The sequence below is a fragment of the Podarcis cretensis genome (assembly GCF_951804945.1).
Source record: "Podarcis cretensis genome assembly, chromosome: 16".
Classification (NCBI taxonomy): domain Eukaryota; kingdom Metazoa; phylum Chordata; class Lepidosauria; order Squamata; family Lacertidae; genus Podarcis; species Podarcis cretensis.
This window is the reverse complement of record NC_137186.1, coordinates 14,510,028-14,529,116: the sequence shown is the minus strand read 5'-3', so window position 1 is coordinate 14,529,116 and position 19,089 is coordinate 14,510,028. Positions and strand designations below refer to the sequence as shown.

Below are 19,089 nucleotides of genomic sequence, written 5' to 3'. Positions count from 1 at the left end.
AGGGAAGTATCATTCAATCTCCTGGGCATATGAAAAGCTGTGTTCCATGGCTCACCAGCCAAGAACGATGGGAAAATTTTCCCTCCTTGCTCAGAGCACCTTGGGTAGGCGAAGCCAATATGTTCACCCAGACCCATTGACCAGGATTCACCAAGATGCGCATGGCAGGTCCGAAGGACACCCCAAGCTGAAGGCTGTAGAAGGTGGCAGGTTCAAGACTCAAAACCAGTAAAAAGCTGGAGAAAACAAATTTCAACATTTTGTGCCAAATAGCTCACAACGTATGGGAAATAATATAACAATTCAACAAACAGATTCACAAACAATCACACCATATTGATAATAAAAAATGTATCCTTGTGTCCATTAAAAAGCCGAAAGTGCCCCCCATTTTTTCAAGCAAAGAACTGAATCACAAAATTCTGAGAGTTCAGATACATTATTTCATTCAGTGTGATTTCTCCAATGAGAAAGACATTTTGAATTTTGCAGAAAACACATTTCTACCTGAAAATTCTGTATCCTACAAGGTTGTCTGGAAAGCCTCCCGACGTTTGTGTGGGCTAAGAGGGATCGTTTTCATACTGGCAGGGTTTTGCTTTTTAAAAAACCCAGCTGACAACTGATACCACGTTTGGGATGGGAAAAATATTTCCATCTATTTCATGGATTATCCCCCTGCAAATCCCTTGCTGTGCACCTATAAATACCAGAGAGACTCTCCAGTAGCTCCAAATCGGTGACCAGCTTCAACCAGGAAGGAAGTCTCCAAGGCAGATCTGACCATTTCAGAGATCCTTTTCATCCTCCTGGGCAGCCAGCAGCATGGAGATCTTCCATCCCTTTCTCCTCATCCTTGCTGGCCTGTTGGGATCTCTTGCCCAGGAAGGTGGGTACCGCGTTCAGCTGTAAAAGCAACCCAGGGGCATGAGCTGGAAGGCTGGGGCACATTTGTGAAAGTGGCTTTAGAGGAGATAAGACAAATTCATAGAGTAGGATGGGTCTATCAAGGGCTGTTAGGCATGACATCTGGAAACAAAATATTGCAGCAAGGAGTGCAGCTTTTCACAGTTCCAACTCCTTCTTTCGACCCTTTCCACCGTCTCTTTTTTAAAAAAAATCTTTTCTGTTTCTGAGTTGTTCTGTGTTCTGTTCTGCTTCCATCTGTGATTCCCCATAATTTTTTACTGGGAACATAAAAGCAACTATCACTCCCCTGCTCTTTTGACAGAAGCAGATGGAATTTGCAGGTAATCGTTCTAGGCAATACTTTCTACAATTTGAAATACAGTGGTACCTCGGGTTACATACGCTTCAGGTTACAGACTCCACTAACCCAGAAATATTACCTTGGGTTAAGAACTTCGCTTCAGGATGAGAACAGAAATTGTGTGGCGGCAGCGGGAGGCCCCATTAGCTAAAGTGGTGCTTCAGGTTAAGAACAGTTTCAGGTTAAGAACGGACCTCCAGAATGAATTAAGTTCTTAACCCGAGACACCATTGTATAGATATTTTCAAAACTTGTGCTGTCTCTTAATTGGAATCAGTTTGTCTCCCTTTTCTATGATATTCTCTCGACTGGATATATTCACACCAGAATAGAAAATCACCACCTACTGTTTTATTTCTTCTTATGACTGGAAAAAAGTCATCATATACCTAATTAAACTATGGAATTTGCTGGCAGAATCCGGGACCAGGGAAAAGAGACGGCGGAAGAAGAATGGAAGAAATTTAAGGACTATCTTAGGAAAAACTGTAAAATTAATGAGTGCTAGAATGACGTGGGTTCAGAAATTAAGTGGTTTTCAGCGGTATCGATTAAGAAAAAAGAAAGGAAAAGTGAAAATTACTTTGAAAATAAGGGAGAGGATTTGTTGAATTGATAATACAGAAATTGGAATACAGAAAGGGGAGATATGAGGAGGTCGGGGAAGTTAGGTATATGAAAATAAGGGATTGAAATTATACTTGTTTGTTTTTTATCGATGTGTTTTCTTTTTGTGTAATATTTGAAAATATCTTTAAAAAAAAAATAAACTATGGAATTTGCTCCCACGAGAAGTAATGATGACTTCCAGCAGCAGCAGCAGCAGCAGCAGCAGCAACAACAACAACAGTTTTCTTATTTATACCACACCCATCTGGCTGGGTTTTCAGGAGGGCTTTAAAAAAGAAGTAGATGAACTCATGAAGAATGGCTATTGTCAGGGGCCGGCCTGAGGAGGAATGGTGGGAACCGAGAAGAGGAGGACAGTATAGATTTAGAACGGTGGTTTGCAGAAGGTCATAGTTCAGAGGCTGCAGGGGAGAGGAGCTGGGAAATATTGGGACAGACAGCTAACAGACTCAGTGTCTCTTGAAAGCATTCCCAATCCCCCCTCTCCCAGAACCAGGTGTGCCTTGAGGGCAGTAGAACAGAAAGCTCAGAGGCAGAAAGCACAGATAAGCTGGCACAGGAGTGACGTAGAATAGGTGGGACTAAGGGGTGGGACTTTACCTGGAGCAACATCATTATCTAAGAGAGATCGCATCCCTTCGTCTCTCTCTGTGAATGTTGAATAAACTACCCGGTAATAACTCTTCTGGTTTTTCTGCTTCTTGGCATCCCACCGTGAGAGAGATAGGATTCCCTGAACCCTTGACAGCTATCAATGGTTACAAACCATGATGGCTTTGTCCTAACTCCACTGGATGGCTGTATTTTAATATTTTGTTGGGAGCCGTCCAGAGTGGCTGGGGAAGCCCAGCCAGATGGGTAGGGAATGAATGAATGAATGAATGAATAATAGGAGGTAGTCTGCCTTTGAATGCCAGTTGCTGGGAATCACAAGTACAGAGAATGTCATTGAGCTCATGACATGCGTGTGAATTTCTCATTGGTTGGCCACTGCAAGTACATGATGCTGAACTGGATAGACGATGTGACCAACATCCAGACTTCCTTCAGATGAGGCACACGGAGAAACAGAGCCTAACATAATAATGGCACCGTCTTGGTGCCATACTAATCCTTGGGAAAAAATGTCTGCTCCTTTTAAACTGTTCTCTTCCTCCACCCCCCAGATCTTGAAAGGAAGGTCTTCATATTCCCAGAATCATCAGACACCAGCCACGTGGTTTTGAAGGCCACCTCACAGCAGCCTTTGACCAGCTTCACCATCTGCCTGAGATCCTACACGGACATGACCCGGGCTCACACCCTATTCTCTTACGCAACCAAGACGAGTGACAACGAGATCGTGGTCTTCAAATCCAAAACCAACGAGTACAGCCTTTATGTGGGGACTGCAGATGTGATTTTCTTCTTCCCAGAAAAGCTGGTTTCAGAACCTAGCTGGGAGCAGATCTGTATGAGTTGGGAATCTGACACAGGATTAGTGGAGTTCTGGCTTGATGGGCAACCTTTTCCCCGAAATGGTATGATGAAAGGTCATGTTATAAGTCCAGAGGCATCGATTGTCCTGGGGCAAGATCAGGATACCTTTGGGGGTGGCTTTGATATCAACCAGTCCTTTGTAGGGGAGCTCACAGATGTGTACATGTGGGACCGGGTGCTGTCTGGGGACGAAATGTGCCTTGTCTGGGACAACCATGTTCCTTCCAACCCAATAATTAACTGGAGATCGTTAAATTATGTCATGAGAGGCTACACTGTTCTTAAGCCCTACGTGTTTTCCAACTGTAGAGCTGAGTAGGCTTTGCAAACAGACGGAGAGTCTTTAAAAAAACACATTACAGAGGGGTGGACTAAATAATCCTTAGGGTCCCTTCCAACTTTACGATTCTATGCTTCTTTGATTGAAGCCTCCAACAGGGCTTAAAGTTAGGATTGTGGTGGTAGTCCTTAAAAGATCTAGACTTTTGCATGGCAATAGACACTGTTAGTTGCATTGATTTCAGTTCTTTCTGCTGGAATGAGGAGTTCTGTGAAACCCACAAGCTGTCATTTCCATCTATTCCTCCAATAAAAGATTAACTCTTACGTCTGATGTATTATTCAGCAGCGTCTGCCTTCAACAACAACCTTCAGTGGGGAGACTTGAGTTTGTTTCTTCCAAAGTCTGGGGGTGGGATGGGCTTTTAAAACTGATTCTATCTGATTCACACTTTCCAAAACAATGCCTGAACTGTCACACAGCCATCCTCCAAAATCCACACTACTCTGAACCTTGCAATGCCATGTCATGTGTACAGCCAACATATGCAGATACTGGGGTGAAGTGTGCATACAAATGTGTATATTAGTGAAAATCAGCTTACAAAATGCATTATTTCTATTAGGGAAAATTCTTTTTGCCAAATTGTGCATATTAGGCAAAATTGCCTAGCAAAGTGTGTCTATGAGGAGAAATTTGCACTAAAATGCTGATAGATTTGAGTGATAAACCATAATAATAATAATAATAAAGCAAATGAGCGTGTGAAGAACTGAAGTTAAGAATGGAAAAAGGAGAAAATATGAGAAATCAATACACTGGCAGATTTACCCGTCTCTAGAGACATGAGGCTGTGATGGTGGGGGGTGGGGGTGCTGATTAAACTGGGGGCATTTCATTGCCCTTGTAGTTTGACTCGGGGAAGGGAAACAACAACTCAATTCATCTTATTTGGCCCCAGCACAGAATGGCTATGCATCTCTACCATAAACCACCTGCCATCATTTTATGCGTTCACAAATATTTGGACAGTAATCTAAAGACTGTAAAGCTGGGCCTGCAGGGTTGTCATCCCATCCTCCTCAAAGGTTTTATTCAGGAAGCTGAACTTGCTGGCATAAATAAGAAACATAAACCACGTTGTCTCAAGTTTGAAATCAATGCCTTTCTGAAAATGTTCTTGCTTTTGAACTCCTTTGTGAAAAACTTCCCCCTTTGGACTCCTTTGTGAAAAACTGAAAGCAAGGAAACGCTGGTTGCCAGTTCTGAGGTAATCTTTCCCCAAGAGCATTTCCCGAAACATTTCCCTTCATGCCCCTCAAGCGCATATTTGGGACAGAGTTTGAAGCTCTCAGTTGAGAACTGATCTCTTGAAGAGCCTGTTATCTTGACACCCTCTCGCCTCTCTTCGTTCTGCAGTCAGGCAAGATGGAGAAGGCCTTCCTCTCCCTTCTTGTCCTTGTGAGGGTCTTGGGGTCTTTTGGCCAGCAAGGTGGGTGACAACCTCAGCTGCATTGTTGTGTGTGTGTGTGTGTGTGTGTGTGTGTGTAGAAGTGGGTGGGTGACTTCTGTAGCACAGTCTTGCACATACAAAAGCCCCCCCCCTTTTAATTATTTTAGATTTCTGACACAACATCTTCATTCTTTGTTTATTTAAAGGGGTGGGTTGAATCTAGAAGAGGAAGTTGTTTTTTTTAAAAAAGGAAGAAATCAGTGGCGGTTGATGCTTCCACTGCAAAATTCTGTTGCTTCAACTGTCTTGGGGCCAGGGGCGGAGGAAGCTGCTCAGGCGCCTGGTGGGGTGCATCGGGGGGGGGGGGGCAAGCCACCCATGGGGCAGGGCACACCGTGGGGCCTTTGGAGTCTGCCTGCCTCCTCTCCCACTCAGCTGGTCAGCTGGGGGGGGGGAGACAGCAGGGGGACCATTAGGGCATTGTGGAGCCTGTGCGAACCCAAGCCACTGTGTCTCTCCCAGGCCCCACGGTGAGTGCTGCCTGGCATTTTGTCACCCCCCTCAGTGGTGACACCGGTGGGGGGGACTGCACCCCCCTTTCTCTGCCCCTGCTTGGAGCTACCTTCCTCACCGAGCTGAAGACAAGGAAAGGAGATGAAGACTTCTGCAAAGGAGGCATGGCTGGTGGTGGTGGCAGCAAGTTTTGGGGGGACTCTTAGGAAAGGCAGCCTCAAGGGCTTGAAGAACCTAGAACAGGTGAGATGCAGAGAGGGACAAGTATCTCATGCTGCCTTTGATGCAAAGGAAGGCAAAAAGTTTTGATAAGAAAGTTGTGACATTTTCTCTCTTCCTCTGTTTGGGACTATTGCAGATATTGATATTGCACAGCATGAAGCAATTGGATGCATAAAAGCTGGCTCCTTTCGGAATAAAAATTGCCCAGGCTCATAATTAAGATTCAAAGCTTTACTAACCAGAACTTCTTCAAAAACAGGCACAAAACTATCAACAACACATTCTAGAAAGCTGTATAAAGTACATGTATACCCAAGCATAGGTTCTTCTTAAATATATAACTTAATTATGATCAGAGCGGAAATCAGTGCTTTGCCTCTTCCATAGCCTGCATCCAGCCTAAGGCCATGCAGTTCCAGGGAATACCTCTTATCACATCCTTCTTTCACTGTGCCAGGGAACAAAAGGCAAAGGCGGCTTCCTTTCAAAATGGAGAATTTGCAATTGAACACTTTAATCTAAGGTTAAACACTCATGTGAAGGATAATGGTTTAATTTCCTGAAATGGGAATGTTTACTTACGTTGGGTTACTGTGCCTTTTTAATATGGGTTTTTTAAATCTGGCAGAGGCTTTCATGTGATTGGCTGACTGTGAGTCACATGAAAGAGGCATTCCATTCTGTTGTGACTGTTATGCCTGTAACTGTCATTTTTAACCGTTTTTCTACTTCTCTCTCTCTCTCTGAGAGAGGCTACTCAGGATAATGCTGTGGGCAGTGTGTGTGCTGGTGTGATCTATCTGAAGTGAAACAGACAGAGGAAGATCCCTAAATGTTAATAAGGATAAACATGTGCAGGGGCTAGATTGTAAATATATTCTTCTCAACTATATGTTTATGAAAGGAAAGTTCTTTTTGAATATAGTCTGGGCACTGTCTTTACAAAGAAGTTTTCAACTACTCAGAATAGTTATTTAGCTTCCTAGCTGTAAGCTACTTTGCATGTTATCAAAATTTACACACACACACACACACACACACACACACACACACACACACAGGCTAGCAGAGAACATCAGTAGTTAATTATCAACAGGTTAGAACGTTTCAGCTCCCGAGTGATTGAAAACCAGAAGTAAGTGTTCTGGTTTTTGAACATTCTCTCAGAAGCTGAACATCTGACGGGGCTTCCACGGCTTCCAATCAGAAGCTGCACTTTGGTTTTCAAGCGTTTTGGAAGTCGAGCGGAGTTCCGGAACGGAATTCTGTTCGACTTCTGAGGTACGACTGTATGCTTCAGAGGAATTTTTCAACGTGAAACCCTTAGCAACATACATGCAGGCATTCTCCATTTCAGTGTGCAATTAAACAATTATATTTACGGTAACATGTGGCACCCTTAATTCTCCTCCTCTTACCTCAGGTTTGGGCCTCTCTGGGAAGCAGCTCATTTTCCCACAGGCATCAAACTCTGCCCACGTGGTTCTGAAGGCCACCCCAAAGCGGCCCTTGACCAGCTTCACCCTCTGCTTGGCCCATTTCACAGACCTCAACCGCCCCCACACCTTCTTCTCTTACGCCACCCGGGGAAGTTTCAACGAGATCATCCTCCTCAAAGAAAAAAACAACGTGTACAGATTTGCAGTAGGGAATGAAGCAGTGACCTTCACGGATCCAGAAAAAAAATCGCTCGGCATGGAGACCTTGTGCACGACTTGGGATTCTACCACCGGTTTAGCAGAGTTGTGGGTGAATTCGAAGCGCATGCCCCGCAAGGGCCTGAGGAAAGGGTACTCCATAAGTGGGGAGCCATCTATTGTGCTCGGTCAAGAGCAAGACACGATGGGGGGTGGCTTTGACATAACCGATTGCTTTGTGGGGGAGCTCCAGGATGTGAGAATGTGGGACCGGGTGCTCACCAACCCAGAACTGGAACTTGCTTTCCTCAACCAAGACGTTCCTGGCGATTACGTGTTTGACTGGAAAACAGTCAATTATGAAATCAAGGGTTATGTTATTGTTAACCCCGTGGCCTACTGAGGCAGGGGTTACCTGAAACCCAAGATGCTGGTCTAAGAAAAGGTCTCTCTGTGTGTGACTTGTATTTACTTAGCAATTCCTGTGTTGATCTCTGAAGCTTGCTGCATTTTTTTTTTTGGGGGGGGGGGTGTTGCAAAATTCAAGGAAATGTTCATTTCAAATGATACCTGCATCTTGGTTCCCGAATTGTTCTGTGAAGTGCAGTTAGGGTAATACAAACCAAACTGAATTTCAAACTCCATCTGAAGTATCCTCTTGGGACAAGAAGGGTGTGGAAGGAGGTTTCGGGGAGGTCTTTTCCTGGGAAACATTGCGTAACAATTGGCAGCTGGGGGCGTTTCTAAAAGAAACTTGACCAAAACAGAAAAAGGTCGTAAAAATCAGATGTAATCTTTTATGGAGAAAGAAAAATTGACAAGAGGTTCGCACTCCTTATATTACCACTTTTGTGGAGATTGTGGAGATTTTGCAGCCCCTGGACTTCTCCTGAGCATGCTGGGTGCCTCATAAATAAGAAGATGTAGGGGAAAGAATGTGAGATGTGATACACAAGTAGCAGTCAAGTACAACATTCCTTGTTTTCCTAGAGTGGACATGCGAGGGAATGTTTGGTCCAATTGGTTGAAAACTTCCTGTTTCCTCCTGACTGGGACATACCGTATTTTTTGCACCATAACACTCACTTTTTCCCTCCTAAAAAGTAAGGGGAAATGTCTATGCGTGTTATGGAGGGAATGCCTACGGGTGGCATACCTACGGATTTTCCTCCTCTAAAAACTACGTGCATGTTATGGTTGGGTGCGTGTTATAGAGCGAAAAATACAGTACTTCCTTTTGCATGTGACTAGAGGGGTGTGTGACCTTACCTGCCCAGGTAAGAAAAGGGCAAGGCACGCAGCACACTCTCTTCTTTGCCTCTCTTCTCCATCTTGCTTTCATCTTGTGAGCTGCATTGACTGCCAGTCTGCAGTCACTGGGACTACTCCCCCCCCCCCAATATGGGGTCGATCCACATGTATATACTTTGTAACTAAGTCTGCCTTCAGGGATCCAACTGTGAACTGATGGTGAGTAAACTTCTTTGACATACTTTACACAAGATTGTGGCGTGCTTATTCTTTTAAGGGGACTTACCAGGAACCTAATATTGAGAGGCTCACACGAGCCTGCAACCAGCTATCTGCTGTGCATTTAAAGGGGAATATAAACTCTGCTAAGTAAAGGAACTTGCTAGCGCAAGTTAAGAAGGATATCAATAAACAATATATCCTCTCCCGCCTCCCTGAGCATTCCCACAAAGAAATTACAGCTGCCAATGCTCCATTGTTTTTCTTGAAGGTGCCCCCAGCTCTGTAGACAGGCAACAGGACAGGTGTGAGGCGCACTTTACCTTTGGACTCCGAATATGGCCATTCCCTACTACAACTCTGTGAGGTAGGCCAGGCTCTGAGTGGTTGGCCTGAGGTCACATGGTGAGCTTCATGGTAGAATGGCAGTTTTAACCCTATTCTCCATCCCACACTCTCAAAAATAAGGCGAGGAAGGGAATAACCTCTGGAAGCAAAATGGATGAATAAAACCAGACTCTTCTTGAAATTAAAAATTGTCCAGTCCAAACATATGGTTCAAAGGCTTTACTTACAGAACGTGCTTCGAAACAAACAAAAACCATTTTTTTTTACATTCAGACAATTGCATAATATCATGTGCTGATCTCATGACAGGTCTGATTATGTCACAACAGGTCATGCCATGTCACGACAAGACAAGGCATGACAAGACAAGAATGTTGAAGTGCAGTTTTCTAGCAAAGTAATTTGTGCAAAAATACACTGCATTGATTCATGAAAATGCAGTATTTTCCCATGTATAACACGCCCCCATGTATATGACGGCCCCTAGTTTGGGGGACTCCAAATTGAGAAAAACGGATTGTATCTGTGTATAAGACGAACCACAATTCTGAACATAATTTTTAAATTTAAAAAACCTAGTCTTATACACAGAAAGGTACAGTAACTTGCAAGAAGGCATTAGATTCGGGAAACCATTTTGCGGAAGTGTGTATATCAGACAAAAGCACCTATATTCACCCTAAGATGCTGACGAACTTTCACAAGTACTAAGAAAAAAATTGCAACTGCAAACCGAAGCAGAAATGTAGAGAACGGAAGACTGTAAAAACGAGAAATGGAGAGTAACCGAAACTGACAGATCCATCCTCCTTCATCGGAAGAAGATTGGCGTAGGGCAGGTGGGGGAGGGGAACCTTTGGACCACCCAGAGGCTCCAGAAACTAGATCTCCCATCGTTGTTGGGAGTTGTAGTTGAGCAAAATACAGAGGGCCACCCCTCCCCCCAAATCACACAGAAATCTGAATAGGCTGGAAAGGGATGAGCTCAACAGAGCAGTTCCTTGCTGAGCCAGCAAGAGACTCTCTTTTTAATATATATATTTTTATTAGTTTTCCAATGTAAAACTATACAAAACAAACCATCCAGTTTATCCCCAACATCTTTTTACTTCCATCAACATGTCTGATAATTCTTCGTCTTAATCACTTCTTACACATTTCTTAATTTAATATTGCACTACAATAATATCCTAATTTACCTTATTTTTAAAAAACAATATTTCTACCGTACATTTTCACAGAGCTTCCTGCCAGAAAGAGACTCTCAGAGCGCCACCCTCCTCCAGCAGCAGGGCAACGCTTGCAAAGGGCACTCGCAAGCCGCTCGGCTAACTGGCAAGAGGGTGTGCGTGAGTAAGACGTTGCCCTTGATCTTGTAAGCCAAGGACCCCCAGTTGATCACGGAGTTGGCCGGGATCCGCTTGTCCCCCACGCGACACATTTCCTGGGGGCTCAAGACCCGTTCCCACATGTAGATGTCGGTGAGCTCGCCTACAAAGGACTGCATCAAGTCGAAGCCGCTCCCCATGGCATCCTGGTCTTGCCCCAGGATGATGGAGGCCTGGGGGGCGACGGCATAGCCTGGCTTCACCGCCTTCCGGGGCAGAGGGTTGCCGTCCAGCCAAAACTGCACCACCCCACTGGCGGAGTCCCAAGCCAGGCAGATGTGCTCCCATGCCGGCAGTGGGGCCGCCCTCTCTGCGATGTTCAGCTTTACCGCATCACCCCCAATGTACAGCCTGTACTGGGAGCGGCTCAGTCGGTCGACGGCGATGTCATTGGGCTCGGCCTCGGTGGCGTAAGAGAACAGGGTCTGGGCCCGAGCGACGTCCGTGTAGAGCCTCATGCAAACCGTGAAGCTGCTCAAAGGCCGCTCCAGCCTGGTTTTCACGACCACGTGAGCAGTGTTGGTTGGCTGCGGGAAAAGGAAGACCTTCCTCTGGAGATCTGTGGAACCATAGAAGTGTAGAGGTGGAAAGGGAGTCCCCCAAGAGTCATCTATACCTGAAGAAGCATCTCCACCCCCAACATTCAACCCAGACACAGGTCCAGCGCGAGGGCCTTCTGGCGGTTCCCTCACTGCGAGAAGTGAGGTTACAGGGAATCAGGCAGAGGGCCTTCTTGGTAGTGGCACCTGCCCTGTGGAACCCTTCAGATGTCAAGGAAATAAACAACTATCTGTCTTTTAGACAGATAGTTGTTTATTTCCTTGACATCTGAACAGATAAAGACAGATAAACTATCTGTCTTTTAGAAGACATCTGAAGGCTGTTTTGGGAAGTTTTAAATGTTTGATGTTTGTCGTGTTTTTAATACAGTGGTACCTCGGGTTAAGAACTAAATTTGTTCTGGAGGTCCGTTCTTAACCTGAAACTGTTCTTAACCTGAAGCACCACTAATGGGGTCTCCCGCTGCTGCCGCACCGCCGGAGCCCGATTTCTGTTCTCATCCTGAAGCAAAGTTCTTAACCCAAGGTACTATTTCTGGGTTAGCAGAGTCTGTAACCTGAAACGTCTGTAACATGAAGCGTCTGTAACCTGAGGTACCACTGTATTCTGTTGGGAGCCATCCAGAGTGGCTGGGGAAAGTCAGCCAGATGGGTGGGGTATAATTTATTTTTATTATTATTATTATTATTATTATTATTATTATTATTATTATTTCCAATCCCAGACAGGCAAAAGCACTCAAGGAGGATGTGAAGCAGGGCTTCTGTGGCACATGGCCTGGGAAGAGTACTAAGGGCCAGAAATATAAGCATGGAAGGCCGCATCTTGTTCCTAATGGATTCCCCACCCCGCCCCGCCCCCCTTAGTCTTTGAAGAAGATGCTCTTACGGCTGTCTGAAAGACTGATCAGCGCTTCATTGGGTTTACTGGGGGAGGGGGCAAAACATGCTTGCAACTCTTCCACTTGCCCCATCCACTCACCTCAATCACTCAAGGCCCCCCCCCCCACTATTTGCCAACTATCCTGTTCTCCCTTTTTCTAGATGACAGCTCTGTGCCATAAGATGGACCTGCAACGGTTCTTTGGTGCTCATGCGCCACCTGGCGGCCGATTCAGATAGTGCATGCATGTGTCATTATAGCAGATTCCATCCTAAAGGTAAAGGTAAAGGTAAAGGGACCCCTGACCATTAGGTCCAGTCGTGACTGACTCTGGGGTTGCGGCGCTCATCTCGCTTTATTGGCCGAGGGAGCCAGCGTACAGTTTCGGGGTCATGTGGCCAGCATGACTAAGCCGCTTCTGGCGAACCAGAGCAGCGCACGGAAACACCGTTTACCTTCCCGCCGGAGCGGTACCTATTTGTCTACTTGCACTTTAAGGTGCTTTTGAACTGCTAGGTTGGCAGGAGCAGGGACCGAGCAACGGGAGCTCACCCCGTTGCGGGGATTTGAACCGCCGACCTTCTGATCTGCAAGTCCTAGGCTCTGTGGTTTAACCCACAGTGCCACCCACGTCCCAAGATTCCATCCTATTCGCTTTAAAATATGGCAGGGGGGGGGCACAGCTCAGCTTTAAGCGCATGGTATGCTGCACAAGCCTAAAGTCCCAGAGTGGAGACAATACTGGGTTGGCTGGAGGAACAGACTGATCTGCTCTGAGGCAGCTTTTTGCGTATCGTTGATCCCTTTTAATTCTGCATTTAAGCCTGTGGTTACGTCTCTTGTTCAAATCAGTGGGGCTCCGCAGCGCTTAATTCTGGGTTGTGTGTTCAGCCACACAGACTCTGTAAGTAATCAGGCATTACTGGCCAACGAGACTCTGTTGTTTAAGCCCCAGAGTGGGAGGGAATGGAAATTCTGACATGCAATTTGAGAATTTGGGGTTGTTTTTGTTTTTTTGCTGTCAATTTGACATTTGAGAGTTGTATTTGACACCACTCCTGCCTTTCCACGTTTCACACATAGGAAGCTAATATGCAGATCTGACCACAGGTCCAGCTAGCTCAGTACAGTGGTACCTCGGGTTACAGATGCTTCGGGTTACAAACTCCGCTAACCAGGAAGTGGTTGATCCAGGTTAAGAACTTTGGCCCAGGATAAGAATTGAAATCGCGCGCCAGTGGTGCAGCAGCAGCAGGAGGCCCCATTAGCTAAAGTGGTGCTTCAGGTTAAGAACAGTTTCAGGTTAAGAACGGACCCCTGGAACGAATTAAGTCCTTAACCCGAGGTACCACTGTACTGTCTCCTGACAGGAGCTCTGTAGTGTTACAGAGTCATAGAATTGTAGAGTAGGAAGGGACCCTAAGGGTCATCTAGTCCAACCCGCTGCAGTGCAGGACCTTTCATGCAAGCAACCTTCCCAGTCCTACCTGGAGATGCTGGGAATTGAGCCTGGGAAACTGCTGTACACAAAGAATGTGTGCTCCCTTCCCTAAATATAAAGTAAGATTCCAGTCCTCATTGTTCTTAATAAAGGGCTGATTAAAATAGGCACAGTATTGTCCACCCTGACTGGCAGTGGCTGTTTAGAGGTTTCAGACAGAGGGGTCCTTCCCAGAGCCACCTGGAGATGCCGGGGTTTGAACCTGGGACTTCATTGCAAAGCAGTTCCTCTACCCGCTCAGCTACAGCCCTTCCCTTTGGCTCTAATTGAAACCCAACCAGAAACAGGGATACCTCCATGTCTGCCCTCACAATGCAGCCAGTCAGTCCATGCACACAGCAACCCCCAAATAACTCATTGCATCTGATCAGAGCACCCACCTTCCTGGGCAAGAGACCCCAACAGTCCGGCCAGGATGAGGAGGAAGATATGAAGGAACCCCATGCCGTCTGTCTGCAGAATAAACTTGGCAGGTGGTTGAAATGGATCCTGGACCTGTCTGGATCTGCTCAGCCTGTCCTGGAGGAAACCAAGCCCTGGCTGTGAAGTCCTCTCTGGATCTTATCCCTGGGCTGGAAGGGGCGGGTACCTCCACTCTCAGAGCAGTTCCATAGGGCACAGATTAAAAATCAACAAATGCTTTCCATTCGCCTCCCCTGGTCTTATCTGCCTGTTGGTTAAATTTCCATTCCTTTCAGAAGGAACCTGCCTTTTTCAAACTCTGAGTGCCAAGAACCTCTCCAGATCATTTTGCTAGGCAAGGAACGCATAGATGCCCACATTTTATGGATCATGATTGTTCACAGTCTGATTTTCACACAAAGGATCACAAGGGTTGCCATATTTCAAAAAGTGACTATCTGGAAACAAAAGTTGTTGAGCTTCTTCTTCTTCTTCTTCTTCTTCTTCTTCTTCTTCTTCTTCTTCTTCTTCTTCTTCTTCCTTCCCCTTCTTCTTCTTCTTCCTCCTCCTCCTCCTCCTCCTCCCAAAGTTGTTGAGCTTTTTCGGCAAAAATAACAAAGAAAAATTGGGGGAACGGCAAAAACGACACTGCCGGCATGTCATACATTTTGCTTCAGGCTGCAGCATTCCGGATATGTCTGGCAACCCTAGACGGGATCACATACCCTCCAACATTTCTGTGATGAAAATAGGGGTGTCCAATATAATAATAATAATAATAATAATAATAATAATAATAATAATAATAATAATAATACCCCACCCAACAGACTGGGTTTCCCCAGCCACTCTGGGCAGCTTCCAACATATGCAGAAACATAATAAATCTTTAAATATTTTTAAAACTTCCCTATGCAGGGCTGCCTTCATGTTTCTTCTAAAGGGGGCATAGTTACTTATCTCCTTGGTTCAGGGGTCAGATAGCTCCATACCCTCCAACATTTCACCAATGAAAAGAGGGCTGGCCTAAGGAAAAGCGGGACATTCCGGGATGAAATCAGAAACCGTGATGGCTTTTGTAAATCCAGGACTATCCCTGGAAAATAGGGACACTTGGAGTGTCTGGATCACTGCGAGGGCCTTTTCACCCATCCTGCCAACACACACATTTACGTATTAGAGAGAGCTCTCCATTGCCGCAACAGAACACACCCAAAAAAGAAAGGAAAGAAAGAAAAAGGCATTTGCAGTGGAGCGGCCGGTTTAAGAGATTGGAAGGAGCTGCTGATTTTAAAAGCTGTCAGCAGGAACTTGACATTTCTTTTCTTCTCTTTACAGTTTTGAGTAATTACATTTTGCTAATGTTTTGTCTTGTGGTTGTGGAGCAATGAGCAGATTTTGCAGCTTCCATTGGGAGGGGTTCAACCCTTGCCTGTTATCTGCGAGGGTCAAGCCGAGATCAGAGTGACCTATGCAGAACTGAGATGACAGAACATTCCCTGCCAGGGACAACGCAAGCGTCCCAAAGGCCAGGAAAATGACGAATCTCACGGGTGCCAAGCTATTAGCTGAAGAAGGCTCACCTTTAGAAGTGGCAGAATTAGGGGGCTTATAATCGTGGGACCTTTGAGTTTGTTGGCTTGCCTTCACGAAAGAAGAATCTTTTCTAAGCCACTTAGAAGTCCTTTGTTTAAGTGGCATATCAATTTTGTTCAATAAATAAAATAAAGGTGCACAGGAATTTTCCATCCTGCACTCATCTCTCACCTGTGGCTCCTAGAAGCTGCGACAGTGGCTACACCCCATGAAATGGCCTAGACTGGCCAGCTAAACCAGGTGAGACAATGTGTGAGTTAGGGACTTCCCCTACATGTGAAGACAGGCTCTAGCAGATTGAGCGGACGAGGCAAATAGTGGGTCCAACGGTCAAGAAGGCGGTTTCTGCATTTGCTGTAGAAGTATTATTATTATTATTATTATTAATATTGTTGTTGTTTAGTCGTGTCCGACTCTTTGTGACCCCATGGACCAGGGCACGCCAGGCACTTCTGACTTCCACTGCCTCCCGCAGTTTGGTCAAACTCATGCTGGCAGATTTGAGAACTCTGTCCAACCATCTCTTCCTCTGTCGTCCCCTTCTCCTTGTGCCCTCCATCTTTCCCAACATCAGGGTCTTTTCCAGGGAGTTGTTGTTGTTGTTGTTGTTGTTATTATTATTATATACCCTGTCCATCTGAGTGGGTTGCCCCAGCCACTCTGGGCAGCTTCCAACATATATAAAAGCATAATAAAACATTTAACATTAAAAAACTTCCCTATGCAGGGCTGCCTTCAGATGTCTTCTAAGTCAGATACATAGTTGTTTATTTCCTTGACATCTGATGGGAGGGCATTTCACAGGGTGGGCGCCACTACCGAGAAAGCTCTCTTCCTGGTTCCTTATAACCTCACTTTTTGCAGTGAGGGAACTGCCAGAAGGCTCTCGGAGCTGAATCATCATGCCCCAGCTGAACAATAGGGATGGAGACACTCCTTCATGTATACTGGGCCATTTAGGGCTTGAAAGGTCAGCACCAACGTTTTGAATTGTGCTTGGAAAGCGAGGAGCAGATGGGGCTCATCAACCTGGAAAGGTGGAAGGAGAAGGAAAACTGATCCTAAAAGCGCTACTTTTCAGTGATGGCTCTGACCTGTCCCGTGACACTAGGGCCCTTCAGGATTTAAACTCCTTTTGTTGGGCTATTCCGCCTGGCCTTTTACTTGAATTCAGCTTGATCTTTTATTTCCCTCCCCTCCCCTCCCCTTTTATGAAGATCTCCCACTCTGAGACCCCACAGCTAATTCTCCCACGGCCTCTCCTTCCTTGGAGGTTTCTAAGCAGAGGTTGGATGGCTGCCTGTCATGGATGCTTTACTTGAGATTCCTGCATTGTAGAGAGTTGGACTGGATGGCCCCTGGGGTTCCCTTCCAACTCTACAATTCTATGATTCTACAATTCAAGGGTCAAATGACCCAGGACTGTCTTCTGCATACACTACAAATGGGAACTAGAGTCCAGTTCCCACAGGACGCACACTACCTCTGAACGTGGAGACAAGAGCATATGGCCCACTTTCTGCATGCTAGGCATAATTTTATAAACTACTACGTGATTCCATTGTTCTGTGCCGTCTTTTGTTTGCCTTTTCTCTACAGTATAGAGCCCCAAACGTAGCCCAAAGACATCTCAGTGCTGCTGCTGCTGCTGCTGACCAAACACATTGGAACGATTTGTGATATATTGAACGCCATGACCTTGTTTGCTTTCTGTGACCCAAACAAAGAGGACAATCACCTCTAAGGTTTTCTGGGGTCAACCAGCTGACACAATCATCTTGTCTGAGGGAAAATTTAACCACCCAGCAGCAGCCAACACAATTGTAGTCCCATAGGTTGTCACACATCACAGAAAGTTAGGCTGCCTACCCATATTAGACTGACGCTACCAAGTGGCCAAGGACCCCTTTTGTGCTAGATTGTGTGTGTGTGTGTGTGTAGGATTGGGCGGAGGGGTCCCCCCCACTAATCTCTCCTGGCTCAGCTGGCCTCCTGCTGGCTGCTGTAACTTTTTCATTTCAAAGTTCCTAAGTTTATTGTTCTAGCCAAAGGTCATGACAAACTTGTAGCTGTATTTGTAAAATAATACAGAACATACGTCCCTAATATAAGCCAACAAGCTGCAGAAACTGAAGGTGGGCACATTACTGTCAAGGAGGTGTAACTCAATAACCTTTAGAAGACATCTGAAGGCAGCCTGGAGGTTTTTAATGTTTAATGTTTAATGATGTTTTTATATATGTTGGAAGTTGCCCAGAGTGGCAAATAAATAATAAATAATAATAATAACTGCCACCACTACTACTACTATAACTGCCATGGCTGCTCCCTCAAAGGATCCCAGGAATGGTCACTGCCTATCTTAGAAAGCAGCAGAATTGTCTTCTTGTTCAGGCAAGTGAGAAATTCTCATGCAGAGGACAGACAAGATCCCTTCTGAGCACTTTTTGCTAAGGGTATTTCTCTCTTTGCACTCCCCTCCTTTGACCAGAGGATGGCAGTGGTGAGCTGCTAAATTAGAGTCAGCCAAAACTGACAATTACAGTGGTACCTCAGGTTACAGACACTTCAGGTTACAGACTCAGCTAACCCAGAAATAGTACCTCAGGTTAAGAATTTTGTTTCAGGATAAGAACAGAAATTGCGTGGCCGCAGCGGGAGCCCCATTAGCTAAAGTGGTGCTTCAGGTTAAGAACAGTTTCAGGTTAAGAACGGACCTCTGGAACGAATTAAGTTCTTAACCCGAGGTACCACTGTATAGGTTCTCTCCTCCTTTCCCCCCATTTTAGGTTACATTCACTCCATTTCTGCATCAGCAATTAACACATGTGTTTTTGTAAGAAGTTTCTCCCAACATAGCACAAGTTTGTACATTATTTTCACTCAACAGACACATTTATGGCACATAATTTTTGGCTGGACGATTTGCAACTTTGAAATTGATGGAAAAGTGTAAATCTTGAAGGAGAGAGCTCTGTTTCTGTTTGCATATTGGTTCACAAATTACAAATTGGAAAGGTTTGTGTTCGAATCAAACTGAAATTATTTCTCCCATCAGGCTTACCTTTCATGCACCTCAGGTCCCATGAGCTGCTCTCAGTGCTAGTTTTTAGATTTGGGGGAGTTAGTCTAGCTGTATCTGGCAAACACACATTTGGAATGACCTTCTGTTTGAAATGCACCAGGTTGGTGGGGCACCTGTAGTCTTCCCAAATGTTGCTGGTCTACAACTCCCATCACCTCTGACCATTAGTCCTGCTGGCTGGGGCTGATGGGAGTTGAAGTCCAGCAAAACCTGGAGGGCCATATGTCCCTAGCTCCCCAAACACGTAATGACCAATCATTGCCGGCCTTTGGATTGACTCTAAGGTCTTATTGGTTTGCAAAGCGCTCCTCTTCAATAAGAATTTTCTTGCAGCACCGTCTATATAATGTTTCTGCCATTTAGGACTCTTTT

At 45.4% G+C, this 19,089-nt stretch overlaps 3 protein-coding genes across 3 annotated transcripts; 2 read left to right on the top strand and 1 right to left on the bottom strand.

Annotated features, from left to right (window-relative positions):
- Positions 1 to 810: 810 nt before the first annotated feature.
- On the top strand, positions 811 to 4,009 carry LOC307205358 (serum amyloid P-component-like). Its single transcript, XM_079957659.1, has 2 exons — positions 811 to 889; positions 3,067 to 4,009. The coding sequence occupies exons 1-2, from the start codon at positions 826 to 828 to the stop codon at positions 3,696 to 3,698; spliced, it is 696 nt and encodes a 231-aa protein (XP_079813785.1). The 5' UTR covers positions 811 to 825; the 3' UTR covers positions 3,699 to 4,009.
- An 815-nt stretch (positions 4,010 to 4,824) lies between these two features.
- On the top strand, positions 4,825 to 8,986 carry LOC307205361 (mucosal pentraxin-like). Its single transcript, XM_079957662.1, has 2 exons — positions 4,825 to 5,151; positions 7,271 to 8,986. Exons 1-2 carry the CDS (start codon positions 5,088 to 5,090, stop codon positions 7,885 to 7,887), a joined length of 681 nt encoding a protein of 226 aa, XP_079813788.1. The 5' UTR covers positions 4,825 to 5,087; the 3' UTR covers positions 7,888 to 8,986.
- A 1,571-nt stretch (positions 8,987 to 10,557) lies between these two features.
- On the bottom strand, positions 10,558 to 14,487 carry LOC307205355 (serum amyloid P-component-like). Its single transcript, XM_079957653.1, has 2 exons — positions 14,015 to 14,487; positions 10,558 to 11,249 (listed from the first exon to the last, which is right to left on the bottom strand). The coding sequence occupies exons 1-2, from the start codon at positions 14,076 to 14,078 to the stop codon at positions 10,567 to 10,569; spliced, it is 747 nt and encodes a 248-aa protein (XP_079813779.1). The 5' UTR covers positions 14,079 to 14,487; the 3' UTR covers positions 10,558 to 10,566.
- Positions 14,488 to 19,089: the final 4,602 nt, after the last annotated feature.

Coding starts and splice junctions, on each gene's coding strand:
- LOC307205355 (XM_079957653.1), bottom strand. CDS start 14,078: ATGGGGTTCCTTCATATCTTCCTCCTCATCCTGGCCGGACTGTTGGGG. Junction 11,250..14,014: donor GGGGTCTCTTGCCCAGGAAG/GTGGGTGCTCTG, acceptor ATGGTTCCACAG/ATCTCCAGAGGAAGGTCTTC.
- LOC307205358 (XM_079957659.1), top strand. CDS start 826: ATGGAGATCTTCCATCCCTTTCTCCTCATCCTTGCTGGCCTGTTGGGA. Junction 890..3,066: donor GGGATCTCTTGCCCAGGAAG/GTGGGTACCGCG, acceptor TCCACCCCCCAG/ATCTTGAAAGGAAGGTCTTC.
- LOC307205361 (XM_079957662.1), top strand. CDS start 5,088: ATGGAGAAGGCCTTCCTCTCCCTTCTTGTCCTTGTGAGGGTCTTGGGG. Junction 5,152..7,270: donor GGGGTCTTTTGGCCAGCAAG/GTGGGTGACAAC, acceptor CTCTTACCTCAG/GTTTGGGCCTCTCTGGGAAG.